The sequence below is a fragment of the Schistocerca nitens genome, chromosome 7, assembly GCF_023898315.1.
Source record: "Schistocerca nitens isolate TAMUIC-IGC-003100 chromosome 7, iqSchNite1.1, whole genome shotgun sequence".
Taxonomy (NCBI): domain Eukaryota; kingdom Metazoa; phylum Arthropoda; class Insecta; order Orthoptera; family Acrididae; genus Schistocerca; species Schistocerca nitens.
In genome coordinates, this window is record NC_064620.1 from 67,745,354 (window position 1) to 67,759,776 (window position 14,423).

General features: G+C 39.2%; 1 protein-coding gene across 5 annotated transcripts in view; it reads left to right on the plus strand.

Annotated features, from left to right (window-relative positions):
* LOC126195444 (embryonic polarity protein dorsal-like) overlaps positions 1-14,423 on the plus strand; it is a 102,490-nt gene that overhangs the window by 61,188 nt on the left and 26,879 nt on the right. For 4 of the 5 annotated variants that reach the window (XM_049934066.1, XM_049934068.1, XM_049934069.1 and 1 more), the window contains 2 exons: positions 402-554; positions 5,680-6,005. In XM_049934066.1, the coding sequence (XP_049790023.1) occupies positions 402-554; positions 5,680-6,005 (479 nt within the window). The remainder of the gene's footprint in view (positions 1-401; positions 555-5,679; positions 6,006-14,423) is intronic. The other variant, XM_049934067.1, reaches the window with a different exon arrangement.

The following is a 14,423-nucleotide window of genomic DNA, read 5'->3' on the forward strand; positions in this document are numbered from 1 at the left end:
TTGAACTTAGGACTGCAATTGAATTGTCTTAATACACAAAAGTGGCTAGTCAAAGTCGCTCCTATTAGTTCCCAGCAAAATATTTAGGGATAAACATTTATACAGTGCAGATCTCCAAGTTCAGCTCGATCCAGTCTATCTCAAGACTGTTCATAGTTTGTAATATGACTTCATGAAAGTAAATGATGTACACAGTTGTTTACTCATTGAGTGAAGACAAAATTTTTAAAGGAAACGCAGAAGCAAAACTCTACAACACTAATATTTGTATATTTATAAGTGTAATATATATTTTACAAACATACCTAATTTTTAAAATCTGGTTTTAATATCTTTGTGTTTTCCATGAACTTGTTATGATATCCACTGTGATTTGAGCAATTTGCGGTACACTATTACAGTGCTCCAGCAATTTGGCAGTGCAATGTATGGGTCCTCAGTGCATCAATTACCAATCCAAACGACTGCCCAAGGACTTGAGCAGAAACCTTCACCCCAGCTCCAGATGCAAATGCCGGTATTGCATCATCCAACTATCAAGAGGGAACCAGTAGGTGTGTTTGCACTCAACAGCTGGATGATCTTTTATCAATTTTTTTTATTCTCACCACAACAAAAAATAAGAACCATAAATGTTTGTTAAGTGCATTGTGCTTCATTTCACTTATTAATGCCTTGTTTGTTTTAAGAAGCCCTTCTGTGCTTGCATCAAGTTTCTGCACTGCCCCTGTTTTTCATATTTTATTTCTATTATTACACTGCATAATGATCTGGCTACAGAGGTGATCAATTTTGAAACTGGCCATTTGTACCACTTTTTTTATTTTATTTGTTAAAAAATGTAACTCTTCATAGTGAGGCTGGTCTTAGTTTACCAGAACTGAAATCCTCTGGTAAGTACCTAATACCATCCCAAAACACACGTGTTGTGACAAAATGGTGCTACATGACTACATGTTTATGAAATGTGGGTTGGAAAAATGATCACCAACACCCAACTGATACGATGTATGCCCATCTTCGGCATCCAGAACAGTTTAAATCATCCTGGGATCCACGTACATAAATTCTGATAAGTGCTATTTTATAATTCATTGCAAAGGAGTTTTTTCTTTTCTTAGCAGATAATGCAAGAGGATGACTGGCAACAGTTCTTCCAGTACATAACAAAGTGATACGATAATACGATAAAGAAAAATATGAGGACATGTGATGATAAGTTATTTCATCCTTATGATCCTCAAACTGTCTTAGAGACACTTTGTAAATGGAATAAATGAGGTCTCCTAAAATGATTCAATAACTCTACCATTTACATTTTATTTCAGCGTTACCGTAACACTTCATGAAAGAATAAGACTGTTGTCATGGATGCACTTGGCCTCTAGCAACAATTTACTTCAAGTAATTGACAAAGTTTGAATACAACAATCACAGCACGTCATTTTGCTTTGTGTTAGCTTCCAGTTTGCTGAAGATTGGGAAATACTGTTTTACACAGTATAATTATCTGGTCTCTACATGTTTCATTGTGGCTAAGATCATAAATAATGTCAGTCCTTACATGAAAATGTAGTAGATCTTAAATTGATATGTCAAGTGCTTCTAAGAAGTTTGTAAGGTAGGGGAGATTAAGTGCTGGCAGAAGTAAAAGTGTGAGATCTGGTCTTGTGCTGTAAGGGCTCAGTTGCCAAGTGCATTCACCACACAAGGAAATGTTACAGCTTCAAGTCTCAGGCCAGTTCATAGGTTTACACTGCCTGACAAAAAAAGTGAAACACCCACAAAACCTGGTCCAGTGTCAGTGTAACTTCTTACACTTACACATCATTGGGTATGTAAATGATTAGAGGTACAATTCTGTGCAACAGGTAGAATGGCCATCAGAGTGCATTAGCATTGTTTGAGTTCAGTGTTGTTACCAAGCCTGTGAATAGTGAGATGTTGAATGATCACTGTGAAGGACATGAAGATGCTGCATACTTGTGTGAAACAGTGTTATCAGCACCTGACAGTGTTTGGAAGTGGCCTCTTTGTGGATCGCCATGTGGCCGGCTGGTCGAAGTGTGCAGTATCCAGATTTATGAGGCATTCTGATGTGGCAGTGGCCTAGTTTTGGACTTAATGGGAATGTGGGGACAGGCATAATGGGAATGTGGGGACAGGCATACTTGTCTCCAAGGTTCTGGTTGACACATTCTGACCACCAAATAGGAGCATTGCAGTATTGTGCACTTAGAACATTATAAGCTTTTCACATCAGCACCTGCCATCCACGTACATGTAACAGACTTCCTGCAACATTCTGTGTTATTCCACACCATTGGTTGGAGACTAGCAGCAGCTGGACTAAGGAACTGCCATCCCGTGTGTTAGCTAGTGTCAACGTCAAAACAGAAGTGCCTACGTTTAGAGTGGTGCTGTGACCAGGAAGCATGGACTGCTGATGAATGGTGTCACGTTGTGTTCAGTGAACTATCACGGTTCTGCACTGCACCAGACAACCATCGTCAGCGAGTATTGTGTCAACGTGGGAAAATGTCCCCTCCTTCCAATGTTTGGGATAGGGAAAGCAGTGTCACTTGTGGTGTCTTGGGGGGGGGGGGGGGCGATTGGGTATAATGTCAGGTTGCAGCTGGTAGTGATGGAGGGAACTCTGATGGCAACGGTACATCACGGACAGCCTGTGTGCTCGTGTTCTCTCTTGTGTGACAGTATTGTTGTGCCATTTTTCATCATATCTCTGTATACTGTCTGCGTGATGCCGAGACACTTGTGTGGCCATTACAAGACTACAAATCTGTCTTCAGTAGAAATTGTTGGGCCAGCTCAGAAATCAACTCCATCTCAGTGCCAGTATCCAGGATATTAAGGACAGATGTGGGCCAGTTTTCCTCAGGAGAAGATATAGTAGCTTTAATACACTCTTCTATAACCAAATTAGTGCATGAATCCAGATCAGAGATGATGCAACATCATACTGGTAAATGGCACCATAAGTTTTTTGCAAATTTGACTCGATTTTGTAAGTAGCAAAATAACATGGAATACCCTCTCAACCCATGAACTTTCATTTTGTTTCCTCCTCACCTTGTGGGTGCTTCACTTTTCTTGTCAGGCAGTGTAATTTTCCAGGAAGTTTTGAAACGTGTACACTCCACTGCAAAGTGGTAAATTTATCCCAAAAATATTTGTTGATTGTTATCACTACTTAAGAACAGCAATATACTGCTGCAGCATGTTTGACCAAAAAACCACAGGATGTACCACAAACGGCTTTACACTGTTTGAACTTTAATAACTTAGGAGGTATTAATAGCAACCTGATCCAGTTGTGACTATATGGTGCCAATAACTACATGTAAATAATAAGACAGCTGGAAACTTGTCCTTGAAGCAAAGAAAGTGGATTGCAAAGGGTTATTGAAAATATGAAAACATGAAAGAAGTGCAGAGACGATGGTGGACGGAGTCCGATACTGCGCCATCATCATGTATAACAGTAACAAAATTATGCAACAAATTTGAGTTGGAAGGAAGGAAAAAAGGAAGGAAGTGTGTGTGATCTAAAGAATGGACAGTGTGGCCTTTCACAAGATCCCCAAGAAGACCATACTGCGAGCTGTGTGTGAATCACGTCTAAGCAAATCAAATATTCACCATTTGCATTAAAATGCATTTCTGCATTTTAAAGCAAAGAAAGTGGAAACCCTACAATATATCCGCCGTCCGCGGATAGGAAAATCTCAGAATGTGAGTAATAGCGTTTTTATTTAAATTAAAGTCTTTCTTCAAAATTTACAAAACATTATCCGTGAGGTAGGACTGATCCTCCAAGCCTACCAATAACTAAATCAGAGATTCTTCCAAACATAAACTGTCTGTAGTAACCATACAACTTGACCAAGCCAAGCCCTGGGTGTCTCGTGAAGAGCGGCGCGGAGTCCACGTTGCTGTCACCTGAATCCGAGGACGAGTAGAGGCCATGCGAGGATGGCTCTGGTACACTGGCAGCGGTGGACGGTGATGCGGCGGCTTCGATGACACCAGTGGGCTCGCTCGGCGTGAACTGCTTCTCCAGGCTCCTGCACCAGCCTAAATACTGCTTGGCGCATGGATATGGCTGGCTCTATTTGCAGTCTCGTGTCGAGCGGAAGGAAAGAGGTCCGCGGCTGTAGCGACCTGTTGCGGCGCCGTGGACGCCTCCTGGTGGTCTCTGGGAAGCGTCTGTTTCCGGGACGACTGGCCAGGCTGACCCCTACTTGGTCCGGGGCCCGCTGTACCGGTCTGCTTCGCGGGAAGCGAGAGTTGCAGACGCTTAGTCTGGACACCGTACCTACATTCCCAGGTTGCTTCAGATGATGAATGAGGACAATCCAGATAGACACCTCAGCATTTGTAAATGGATTTGTGATAATGAACAGTTGACTGAAGTCATTCTTTGGTCCAATGAGGTAACCTTTAAACTGAATGAAACAATCAGTTGCCATAACTGTGTGTACTGGGCAAGAGATAAGCCCCATGTGGAATAACAAGCTGTTAATCTTCCTCGGTTGTCAGTATGGTGTGGTATGTCCACAAGAGAACTTGTGGGGCCATTATTTTTTGAAGGAACAGTGACAGGTGTAAAGTTCTTTACCATGTTGCTGAATGAATTGCACCAGCTGTTCACCAACTGTGCTGAGATGAAGACTGGTTTTTTCAGCATGATTGTGCACCACCAGATTATCATTGTGACTTGCAACAATTCATGGATGAAACATTTGTTGAAAGGTGAATAGGCAGATGAGGAAGTCTTGAGTTTCCATCTTGATCTCCCGATCTAATGCTGTTTGCCTCCTTTCTGTGGGGAAATCCGAAGAACAATGTCTACACCAGACAGCCATGAACAACGTTGGACAATGTGAAAAAGACTATTGTTACTGCCTGTGAATCCATTCCACTGGTAATCACAAGACACGTACTTCAATCTGTTTTGCAGACACTGTATTGCTGCTGATAAACATTTTGAACATCTTCAGTAGTAAAATGTCATCAGTAATGTCATGACCATCTAAGTCATTTAAAAATTCAGTTTTTGTTATTAAAGTTCAAACAGTGTAAACCCCTTTGTAGGACACACTGTATATGTTGCAGGACATATGTCAGCATCTCATTGTTGAGTTCTGCTTCTGCTTTGTGAACATTGGTCAACATTATTCACTCTAGCAGTAAATAGTCTGAAATTTGCTTTGCAGTTCTTGCGTGCTCCGTATAGTCTCATGTTGTACCACTTCCACAAATTTCTGGCATTGAAGGAGGCATTAGGAGGGTAAAAATGGATTACGTAGGTATAATGAAGGTGCTATTGAATATTTCATGCACAGCTGGCTATTTTTAGAAAGGTGTCAGGAAGCTGCCTAGCAGTAAACTTTTTTCCCATAACATTGTTGTGTATTGTATGTGGAAGTAAACTTGGTGAAGAAAGGGTCTAGTTCATATTTTGCAGGCCTCTTTGTATGATATTAGAAAGACAGATTCTGCTATGGAAAACAAATTTAAAAATGAACTATCTTTTATGCACAAGTTGCTCTGACTAGAATTCATCAAATATACATGTATGTCAAATGATGCTACAAAATCTGCATAATATTCATATATAACATTTACTAAATCTAATGCAAGGTACATCAATTTCAGAAACGGTGACCACACCAGGACCGTCCCCTTACATGTTTGCTGGTGCTCAATCACCAATGTTTGTTGGTGCTGTGTCTGCATCTGCAAGTCCAGCACATAGTGTAGGACGGACACCATCACCCATGGACTATGTTATGCCACAGCCACAACAACAGCAACCTCAACAACCACCACCTCACCAGCACCCTCATCATCAGCAACAGCAGCAGCAGCAGCAGCAGAACTATCAGATGGAAGCTAAATTACAGGAAATACTGGCAGCTGGTAGGCTGCAGCCAGCACAGTTTCCATCTCAGGCACACACTGTGCAGCATCCAGTACAAGCTGTAACTATTTTTACCTAGCAGCTAGATTTTTTTGTTATACTGTGTATTTATTTCCAAAAACAATATGAGGGTCAGCCAAATAGTTTTGAAAAGTTTGTTCGCAAGTTTGGAAAAATGGGCAAAAAATCGAAAGTAAATGTGAATCAAAAAGCTATAACATGGGACGTACTGCTGATAGAGACACTGAACTGAGTAAGTTATTTCGACATCATATCCTATAAATATGTGCAAAACAGTAGCAGAAACTATTTTCTTACAGGATATCCTTTGAAATGAAACAGGAATAACAATTACTTCTATCCTTTTTCCTATTTTGTCTGTGCCAGTGTTTCATAATTGTGCCAGTGAGAATTAAAGTCAAAGCACACACCTCCTTCTCAAAACTCCCTCTGCCTTCTTTTATCTCTCTCTTTTCTTTCCTTTTTTCTTGTCTATTTTTTCATCTTGTACGAACCTTCCTCATACAATTGTGTTCATTTCCTTTTACCCCAGTTGCCCATTTACATCCTATCTGCATCCTATCTTGCTTCCTAACACCCTCTTTCCCACCCCTTTTTCCCCCTCACTGCTCTTTCATTACTTTTTCTTCTTATCTCTGGCTGCTATTTGCTTCCCTCTCACATTGTGTATCATATGTTTTTTTTTTTTTTTTTTCATATTCTGGAGTTATGATTTCCTTTCCATCTATGGTATTTTGTTACCTTCTGTGCACTTCAAATGTTGTCTGTTATTGTCCAATATTTGACATGTTTGTCCACTTAACAGAGCTGTCTTTCTTCATTTTGGTTTTTGGGTTTTTTTCCTCTATTAGGCCTATCAAATGTCAGTTTTCACTCATATTTGAGCATTTTTACATCCAATAGATGTCACCCAATAACGAAATAACTGGGTGAATGACAGTAAATACAAGAAAATAATATAAAAGAGATACTATGCTTGATTTATGGTTGTATAAATATAGCCTGTTGCTGGTCTTTAGTTTACTAGCATAAAAAATCTTTGTATTTGTCACACACCCCTGCAGTTTCTCAGTACAGTAAAATCTTTTACTTTTCATCTAGGTTAAACATAGTTTTCACTTTATGTATGGCCATGGAGCAGGTCTTTCAGATAATGTGTTGAACAATGCAGTAAAGACAATATTGTGAAAAGGATAGTTGCTACTCACCATATAGTGGAAATGCTGAGTCGCATTTAGGGACAACAAAAAGTCTGTCAAACAAAGCCCACGCCCAGACAGGTCTTCATCAGAATTAGACGAAAAACCACACACACACACACACACACACACACACACACACACACACACACACACAACCTCAGTCTTCGGCTGCCAAGGCCAGACCAGTCTGGCCTTGACATACAGTGACTGTGGTTGTGTGTGTGTGTGTGTGTGTGAGTGTGTGTGTGTGTGTGTGTGTGTTTTACTGACAAAGGCTGTGGCCAAAAGCTTTATGTGAGTGTCTTTTAATTTTGCCTGTCTCCAACTTGACATGTCTTCTTTACAGTAAGCAGCAGTCTTCTGTCTTTTCCTACATTGTTGGAAGTTAAAGTAACAGTTACAATAGAATTATAATCAAATTTCACTCAATCCCTTGAGTTATTTAACAAAATATTCAGGATCCTTTACTAACTTCACAAAGTTTCATTTGTAGCTTGCTCACAAGTTAAATGATGATATGTTTTTCATTGTATAACTCATTTTCAGTGTCTGTAGCACATTTGTATGTGACTGTCATTGAATGTGCAATTATTACAATTACCTTAAAATGAAATAGTGTATCTATAAGCACACAAAATTTGTAAATCCCAATGTTTTGTCATCTGTCCTCAGCTGCAATGTATTGGGGTTGACAATATTGTAATAGTTCCAAAAGTCTCGCATATTTGGCTGCCTCTCATAAAATTGCATGCTTAGTAGCTAGAGAATATTTACTAATATTAGCATTTATATCTTTTGTACTAATAAAAGTAATTGTTAGGAAAATGGTGGAGGCTGTTGTCACTCACATACTAAACATAATGATAAATCCATCTCTCTCATTATACACATACCTTAGAGCATCTCGCAAAAGTCGCTAAATTTGTAATGATAGTGAACTAAGAAGCAGGAAAATGAGTGTATCTTCAACTTTGTGAAGCAGAGGAGGCTTTTCAGAAAAAGGAGATGAAAGAGGAAAGTGACCAATTCTATTGAAAGAAGGGTACGTCATCTGAAATGCTGCGTTGAGTGATGTGCTGAGTATATATCCAGTACACATTTCACTATAGACAGTAAACCAATCAACTAGCAGTAGTGCAATAGACAGGAGAAGACTTAGACTAAAGTAACAGTAAAGCAAAGGAAAAAAAGTGTGGAATGAAGGTACACAGTAAGTACAAGGGTCATTAAAAAAAATACTGCCCCAAAATTTTTTTTTACAGGCGATACTATCTATATAGGAAAAGTCCTTTTTGATACATCAAATTTGATGTTTCTCCTGCACGTGTGCAAAGTATCGAACAATTCCAGCAGATGGTAGAGCCGTAACAAACCATCAAAATAGGGTCAATGCAAGACGTTCATTACAAGCAATTTGTTGTAATTGAATTCTTGGTTGTGGAAAAAGAAACTTTGGTGACATCCATAAATGTTTGTGTGTAGTGTTTGCAACTGATAAGAGCACTGTTGGGTGATAGGTAAAACAGGTTGAAAGTGTTGGGAAGTGTAAAAATTGAGCTCCATGATAGCCCACATTTGATTCATCCTGTCACAGTCACTGTCTCATTATGTGGTGAAATTGCACATATTCCATTATTCAAGCAGACAAGCACATCCCAGTTCAACAGTTGGCTCTACAGCTGTCTTGTATTAAAAGTAATTGAGACTCTTAGACAAAGTTGTGCTGCAGGTGGTTCCCCCAAATGTTTGTAACAGACCACAAGATTTAAAGAATAACTTTTTCATTTGAACTGTTGGAGCAGTTCAGACCAGTGAAGAGTCCTTTCTGTCCCAGATTGTTACATGTGACAAAACCTGGGTGCGTCACTTTGACCTGGTAACAAAAAGGCAGTCGCTGGAGTGGCACCACCTGCAATCACTAAAAAATAAGAAATTCAAGACGGCTCTCTCTGCTGGCGAAGTCAAGATGACTGTCTTTTGGGATTGTGATGGTGTCATTCTTGTGAATGTGTTTCCAAAAGAACCAACCATTAATTCAGAGGGATATGTGAAGACTGAACAAGCTAAAGAACCATTTCCGAAGTATCGAAAAGATATTTTCCTCCAACATGACAGTGCACATAGGAACACATTGCCAATTGGGTTCGACAGAATTGCCTCATCTACCCTAGAGCACAAGTCTGGCACCCTCACACTTTCATCTGTTGGAGCCACTTAAGGATTGTCTATAGGGCACACACTTTGAAGATGATGAAAGTGTATTTCATGCAGTGTAAGACAATAGCTTTTACCAACAGGGAATACAAATTTTTATATAATACTGATATAAGGCCACAGAATTTGATGGAGATTACATAGAAAAATAGTGCATATAAAAGAAATGTTGACTAATATTGTCACCAAATTCTATTTCTTTTGAATAAATACATCAGAGACAAAAATAAAAAAAAATAAAAATGAGGGACATTATTATTGAACGAGCCTGATCTTACTGTAGGAAAAAACACTCCAGTGAGGACAATATCATTAGAGACTGAGCACAAGTTCACATTAGGGAAAGAAACTTGCCGTTTCTTATCAGAGGAACCATCCTGGCACTTGCTTTAAGTGATGTAAGGAAAGAGAGAAAACCTAAATCTGGATGACTGTAGTGGAACACTGGTTTCCTCCAGAATATGAGTCCAGTGTCTTCCCACTGATCATTACAGAGAGAGATTAGAGAAAGCAGAGTGGTGGAAATAACATTTATCAGAGACTTCCACTGAAAACTGTATTTCATTTAAATCACCTGACCTCACAAACAGAATTATTGATCCTCTTCAAATTGCTTCCCTTTTTTCCCCTCTGTTGGATTAACACTACTAAAGAATAAATAAGATTGTTATGAAAATTTTGTTTTGTTTACATTGAATGCACTTTCCCAGTATTGTACTGGGAAGGTATAGATTGTTGTTTACTCGAGAAACTTATGAAGTTGAATGCTTTACATTCTTAATCACTTTGCCTTTTGATATTAGTATGTAGCCTAAACAGCAGCTAAAGCAGCAATGTTATTCACTTTCATCAAAGTTGAAAAAGTTCAGACATACAATTCACAAAAAAACATCATAGCAACTTTGTTTTACAATCAAAAATGTGTGCTCTTTATTGCATTTCATGGAGTTAGGTACATTTTTGGAATTGAACCATGACATTCAAGTTCAAGAATGTGGAAAGTTAATATCAGGAATAGTTTTTATTTGCATGTTCACACTCTGCTGTATACATTGCCCAGATGATTTTAAACTTCATGATGGAAAGTTTTCACCACATTCTATACATCAAGAAATGATATACTTTTCAGGATTTTGTAGATGGTGAAGTATTGAAAACTTCTCATCTGGGCTGGCTGAAATCCCATGTCTGAATTCTAAGTAGAGAAATTAAACAAGGTTGTTCCTCAAACCAAAAGTGCTAGGAGAATTTGTTGAATGTGTAATAGAGTAAACAGAAAGTTTATTAATGATGAAATAAATTTCTGATCTGCATCTGTCATGATATTTTCTAGCCTGTTGGTTGTTGCTTTTGAAATGTGTCTCATATTTGAGAGATGGTTAGTTGGTTAGCAAAGTTTACATAAAACACAAGTAGTCACACACTAGTAGTGTAACACATGTAGACTCATTGAGACACGTATTTGACAAATTGCAGGAGGTCAAGCAATAGACACAGTGCTGGTATGTAAGGTAGTGAAGGACATGAATCTGAGACTTGGAATTTCTGTTGTGTTTTGCGTGTCAATTTTGTTGTTGTAAGTTTTGATTGTGATTGCTATAGCACAATCATACAATTGTACACTCCATAATAAAATTAAGTTGAGAAGTTCTCCAGGAATGTAGATGTGTGTGTGTGTGTGTGTGTGTGTGTGTGTGTGTGTGTGTGTGTGTGTGTGTGTAAAGGAATTGCTTTTACTCTCATCATGCTGAACTCCTGTATAATGAAATAGACTTGGTACATGAACTTATAGGAAAGCTCAGAAATTTTACTGTAGTATTCCATCATGTTACAGTAATGGTAAATTATGTAAATTTGACTACTGGACAAATGGATGATTATCAAGCAAGCCTTGAAAATGTGCAGTAACACTTTGCTTGGCAGAGGAACAGTTAGGTGTTTCAATTCCAGTGTTTTGCAACACTGGGCTCACTCTTCAGAAATTGTGTTGAAAAATGGCAAAACATAAAAATATGTAATTCAGAAATTTAAATGGAGGAGGGAACCAGTTAAAAGCAGTTAAATGCAGTGGGTAATAGACAGCCTAACACTGCACTTTCGAAGGGGAAGGAAGAGGGGTGAAGGAAAAGGACAGGCGAGATTTAGGAAATGGGAGGAATTGTGGAAAATTCTCCCAGAATGCTGGGTCAGGGGAGACGTACAGATGGGATGAGAAGAAAAAACTGATTATTGGGGACTGCACACTGGGTGAGATTGGAAAACCTGAGAGCTTGACTGTGGAAGATAGGGTAATAAGCAAGACAGAGATTATTGATGAGTTAATAAGTGTGGAAAGCTTAGTACATTAAATATGTTCGAGATAGGGCATGGGGAAGTATAGACAGGTGAGAAAATAATAGATGTAGAAAACTAAAAGAGAGTGAAGAAAGTAATAGTTATGAAGAAGAAATGCTGAGTCTAAAGAAATTAACATAAATTAAGGCAAGGCAGTGGCGAGAATCGAGGCTGTGTTGTAACACCAGTTCCCACCTGCAGGGTTCAGAGTAACAGGGATCAGGGGGAAGAATTCACATGGCATGTGTGGTGAAACAGGGACCAAAATCAGGACTGTCATGTTGTAGAGAAATGTAGAAGACCAAACATTGTTTACATAACAGCTGATATATGACATGTCGTTTCACAGATGGCTTACTGTTTGATAGTGTGTGTTTTGAAAATTACGGGTGCTGGTATAGATGTTGGTAGTAGGGTGCACAGGGCAAGTGTTACAGTGAGGACAGTCACAGTGGTAGGAGCCACAGGGCAGGAAAATGGGCACAGGAGGAGCATAGGGTCTGAGCAGGAGATGGAGAGGAAGGGGGAGGGGGAATGAAAAGCTATTCTAGCTGCAGCGGGAAAAATGTCAGAATGGAGCTCATTTCAGAGCAAGAGTTTAGGAATCTTAGCCTTGTTAAAGTAGCTGATTAATACATTGGTAGGATAATTATGTCCTGTGAAGGCTAAGGTGAGCATGGTGGTGTATTAGTGTAAAGAGTGTGCAAATATGTTTGCCTCGAGTTTCAAGGCTGTATGGGAGGGAGCATTTGACATGGAAAGATGACAACTGTCAAAATGAAAGCACTGTTGTTTATTAGTAGGTTTAATGTGAACAGAAGTGAGTAGCTGACCCTCGTTGAGAAAGAGGTCAGCATCAAGGAAAGTGGCATCGGACTCAGAATAGCACCATGTGAAATTTAACTGGGAGAATGTATTTAGAGCGCCCAAAAATTTTAACAGGTTAGCCTCACCATGAGCCCGTATGGCAAAGCATACACTATCAAAGGAAGAGCCATCTGTGAAACAATACATGTGGTACACCGGCTGTTATGCAAACACCGTTTGTCCTTCTACATTGGTATGATTACCACCAAGTTGTCAGGATGAATGGACATAGACACCAACACATAATATCCTGTTGCAGAACTTGCTCTACAACATGACAGTCATGACTTGAGTGCCTGATTCACCACAGGTGCTACCTTGATTCTTCCCCCGACACCAGTTTCTCGGAACTCCACAGGTGGGAGTTTGCATTAGAAATCGTTGGTTTTCACCATCCACCTGCCCTTAATTTACACTAATTTCTTCAAACTCAGCTCAGTAACTGTTCACTTGCTTTTAATTTTGCATATCTTATATTTTCTCACCTGTCTATTTTTCTCTGCCGCATACTTCTAACATGTATAATATACTTAGCTTCCTGCTGTTATTAACTCTTGCACACTGTTTGGTCAGTAATCGCCACCTTTAAGTTCTCAGGTTTTCAGATATTGTCCATTGCAGTCCCCTACAGTCAGTCTTTCTTGCTCGTCCTGGCTAGTAAGTCTCTCCTGACCCGGCATTCTGGGTGAATTTTCCATAATTCTTCCCATTTTCTAAAGTTTGCCACTGGCTTCAAAAGCTTGAACATTATTTCCTTAACCTTTATATGAGTTTGCTGTTGCTGCCATTTGGGGAGTATGTTTTTTTAAACTACACAATTACATTATATTTTCAAAAACAGATTATTTTCATTAATTTATGTACAGAGATAGAGTTGGAAAGGAAAACAAAGTGTGTACCATTCTTACTTTGTCTAGAAATGAGTGAAAACAGTATGATCTCATTGTTTTTCGTGGTGAGTTAAACTAATATAAAGATCTTGGGTTTCCAACCAAATGAGTTGTTTGAAGTGGAATGATGTGTTGACAAGTGTCACTCTGATCATCTTCTGGCAAAATGCTGAATTGGTATCATGATTGTTTTTGTACAGGGACTGCAGCATGTTGTACTCCTCTCTTCCATCCCCACAGTGCGAGTGGGAGTAGGGAGGGGTGGGGGGGGGGCACTAGAGTCCTGGCAAGCACAATCAAGTTTAAAATAGCAATGTGAAAGTTCATGGAATTGTAAATGATAGGCCATATGGAGAAGCAATGGGAATAAGCATAAAAGAGGAGAAAGTAGGTGTGAAAGTGAGGGAATGAGAGAGAGAGAGAGAGAGAGAGAGAGAGAGAGAGAGAGATGGGATTTTAAACAGAACAGATGTGTGCAAGTGAAACTTAGATGGGTGAAAGAACTGCACTCAGCAGCATGTTTGTATCTGTATGGATTTTGTGGACGGATTCTTTAGTTTATGTTGCATAAAGGGTATACTATACAGTGGTAGTGTGTGTGTGAGTGAGTGATTGAGGAGGGAAAAGATTCACTCACCTGCTTGCTGTAGGTGATTTATTTTGTGTGAAAGTAACATCAGCATTGCTGTTTGTAGTGTTATCGAACATTCACCCCTCTCAATCTTAGCTTAAAGATCTGGCATTCTTGTTTATTTGTGATCTGCTATTTTTGGCATGTTTACAGTGGTTGCATGAATTGTTTAAGGGAACCAGAAATTAAAAGTTCTATGATAGCAATGTCTTTAAAATATTGAAGCTATTATACTCTTCAATCTGTTGAATGGGAGCATTCATTATTATCATATAATATTATAAGGAAAGAGAATACCTGGCCAGTATCTACCTTCAGCT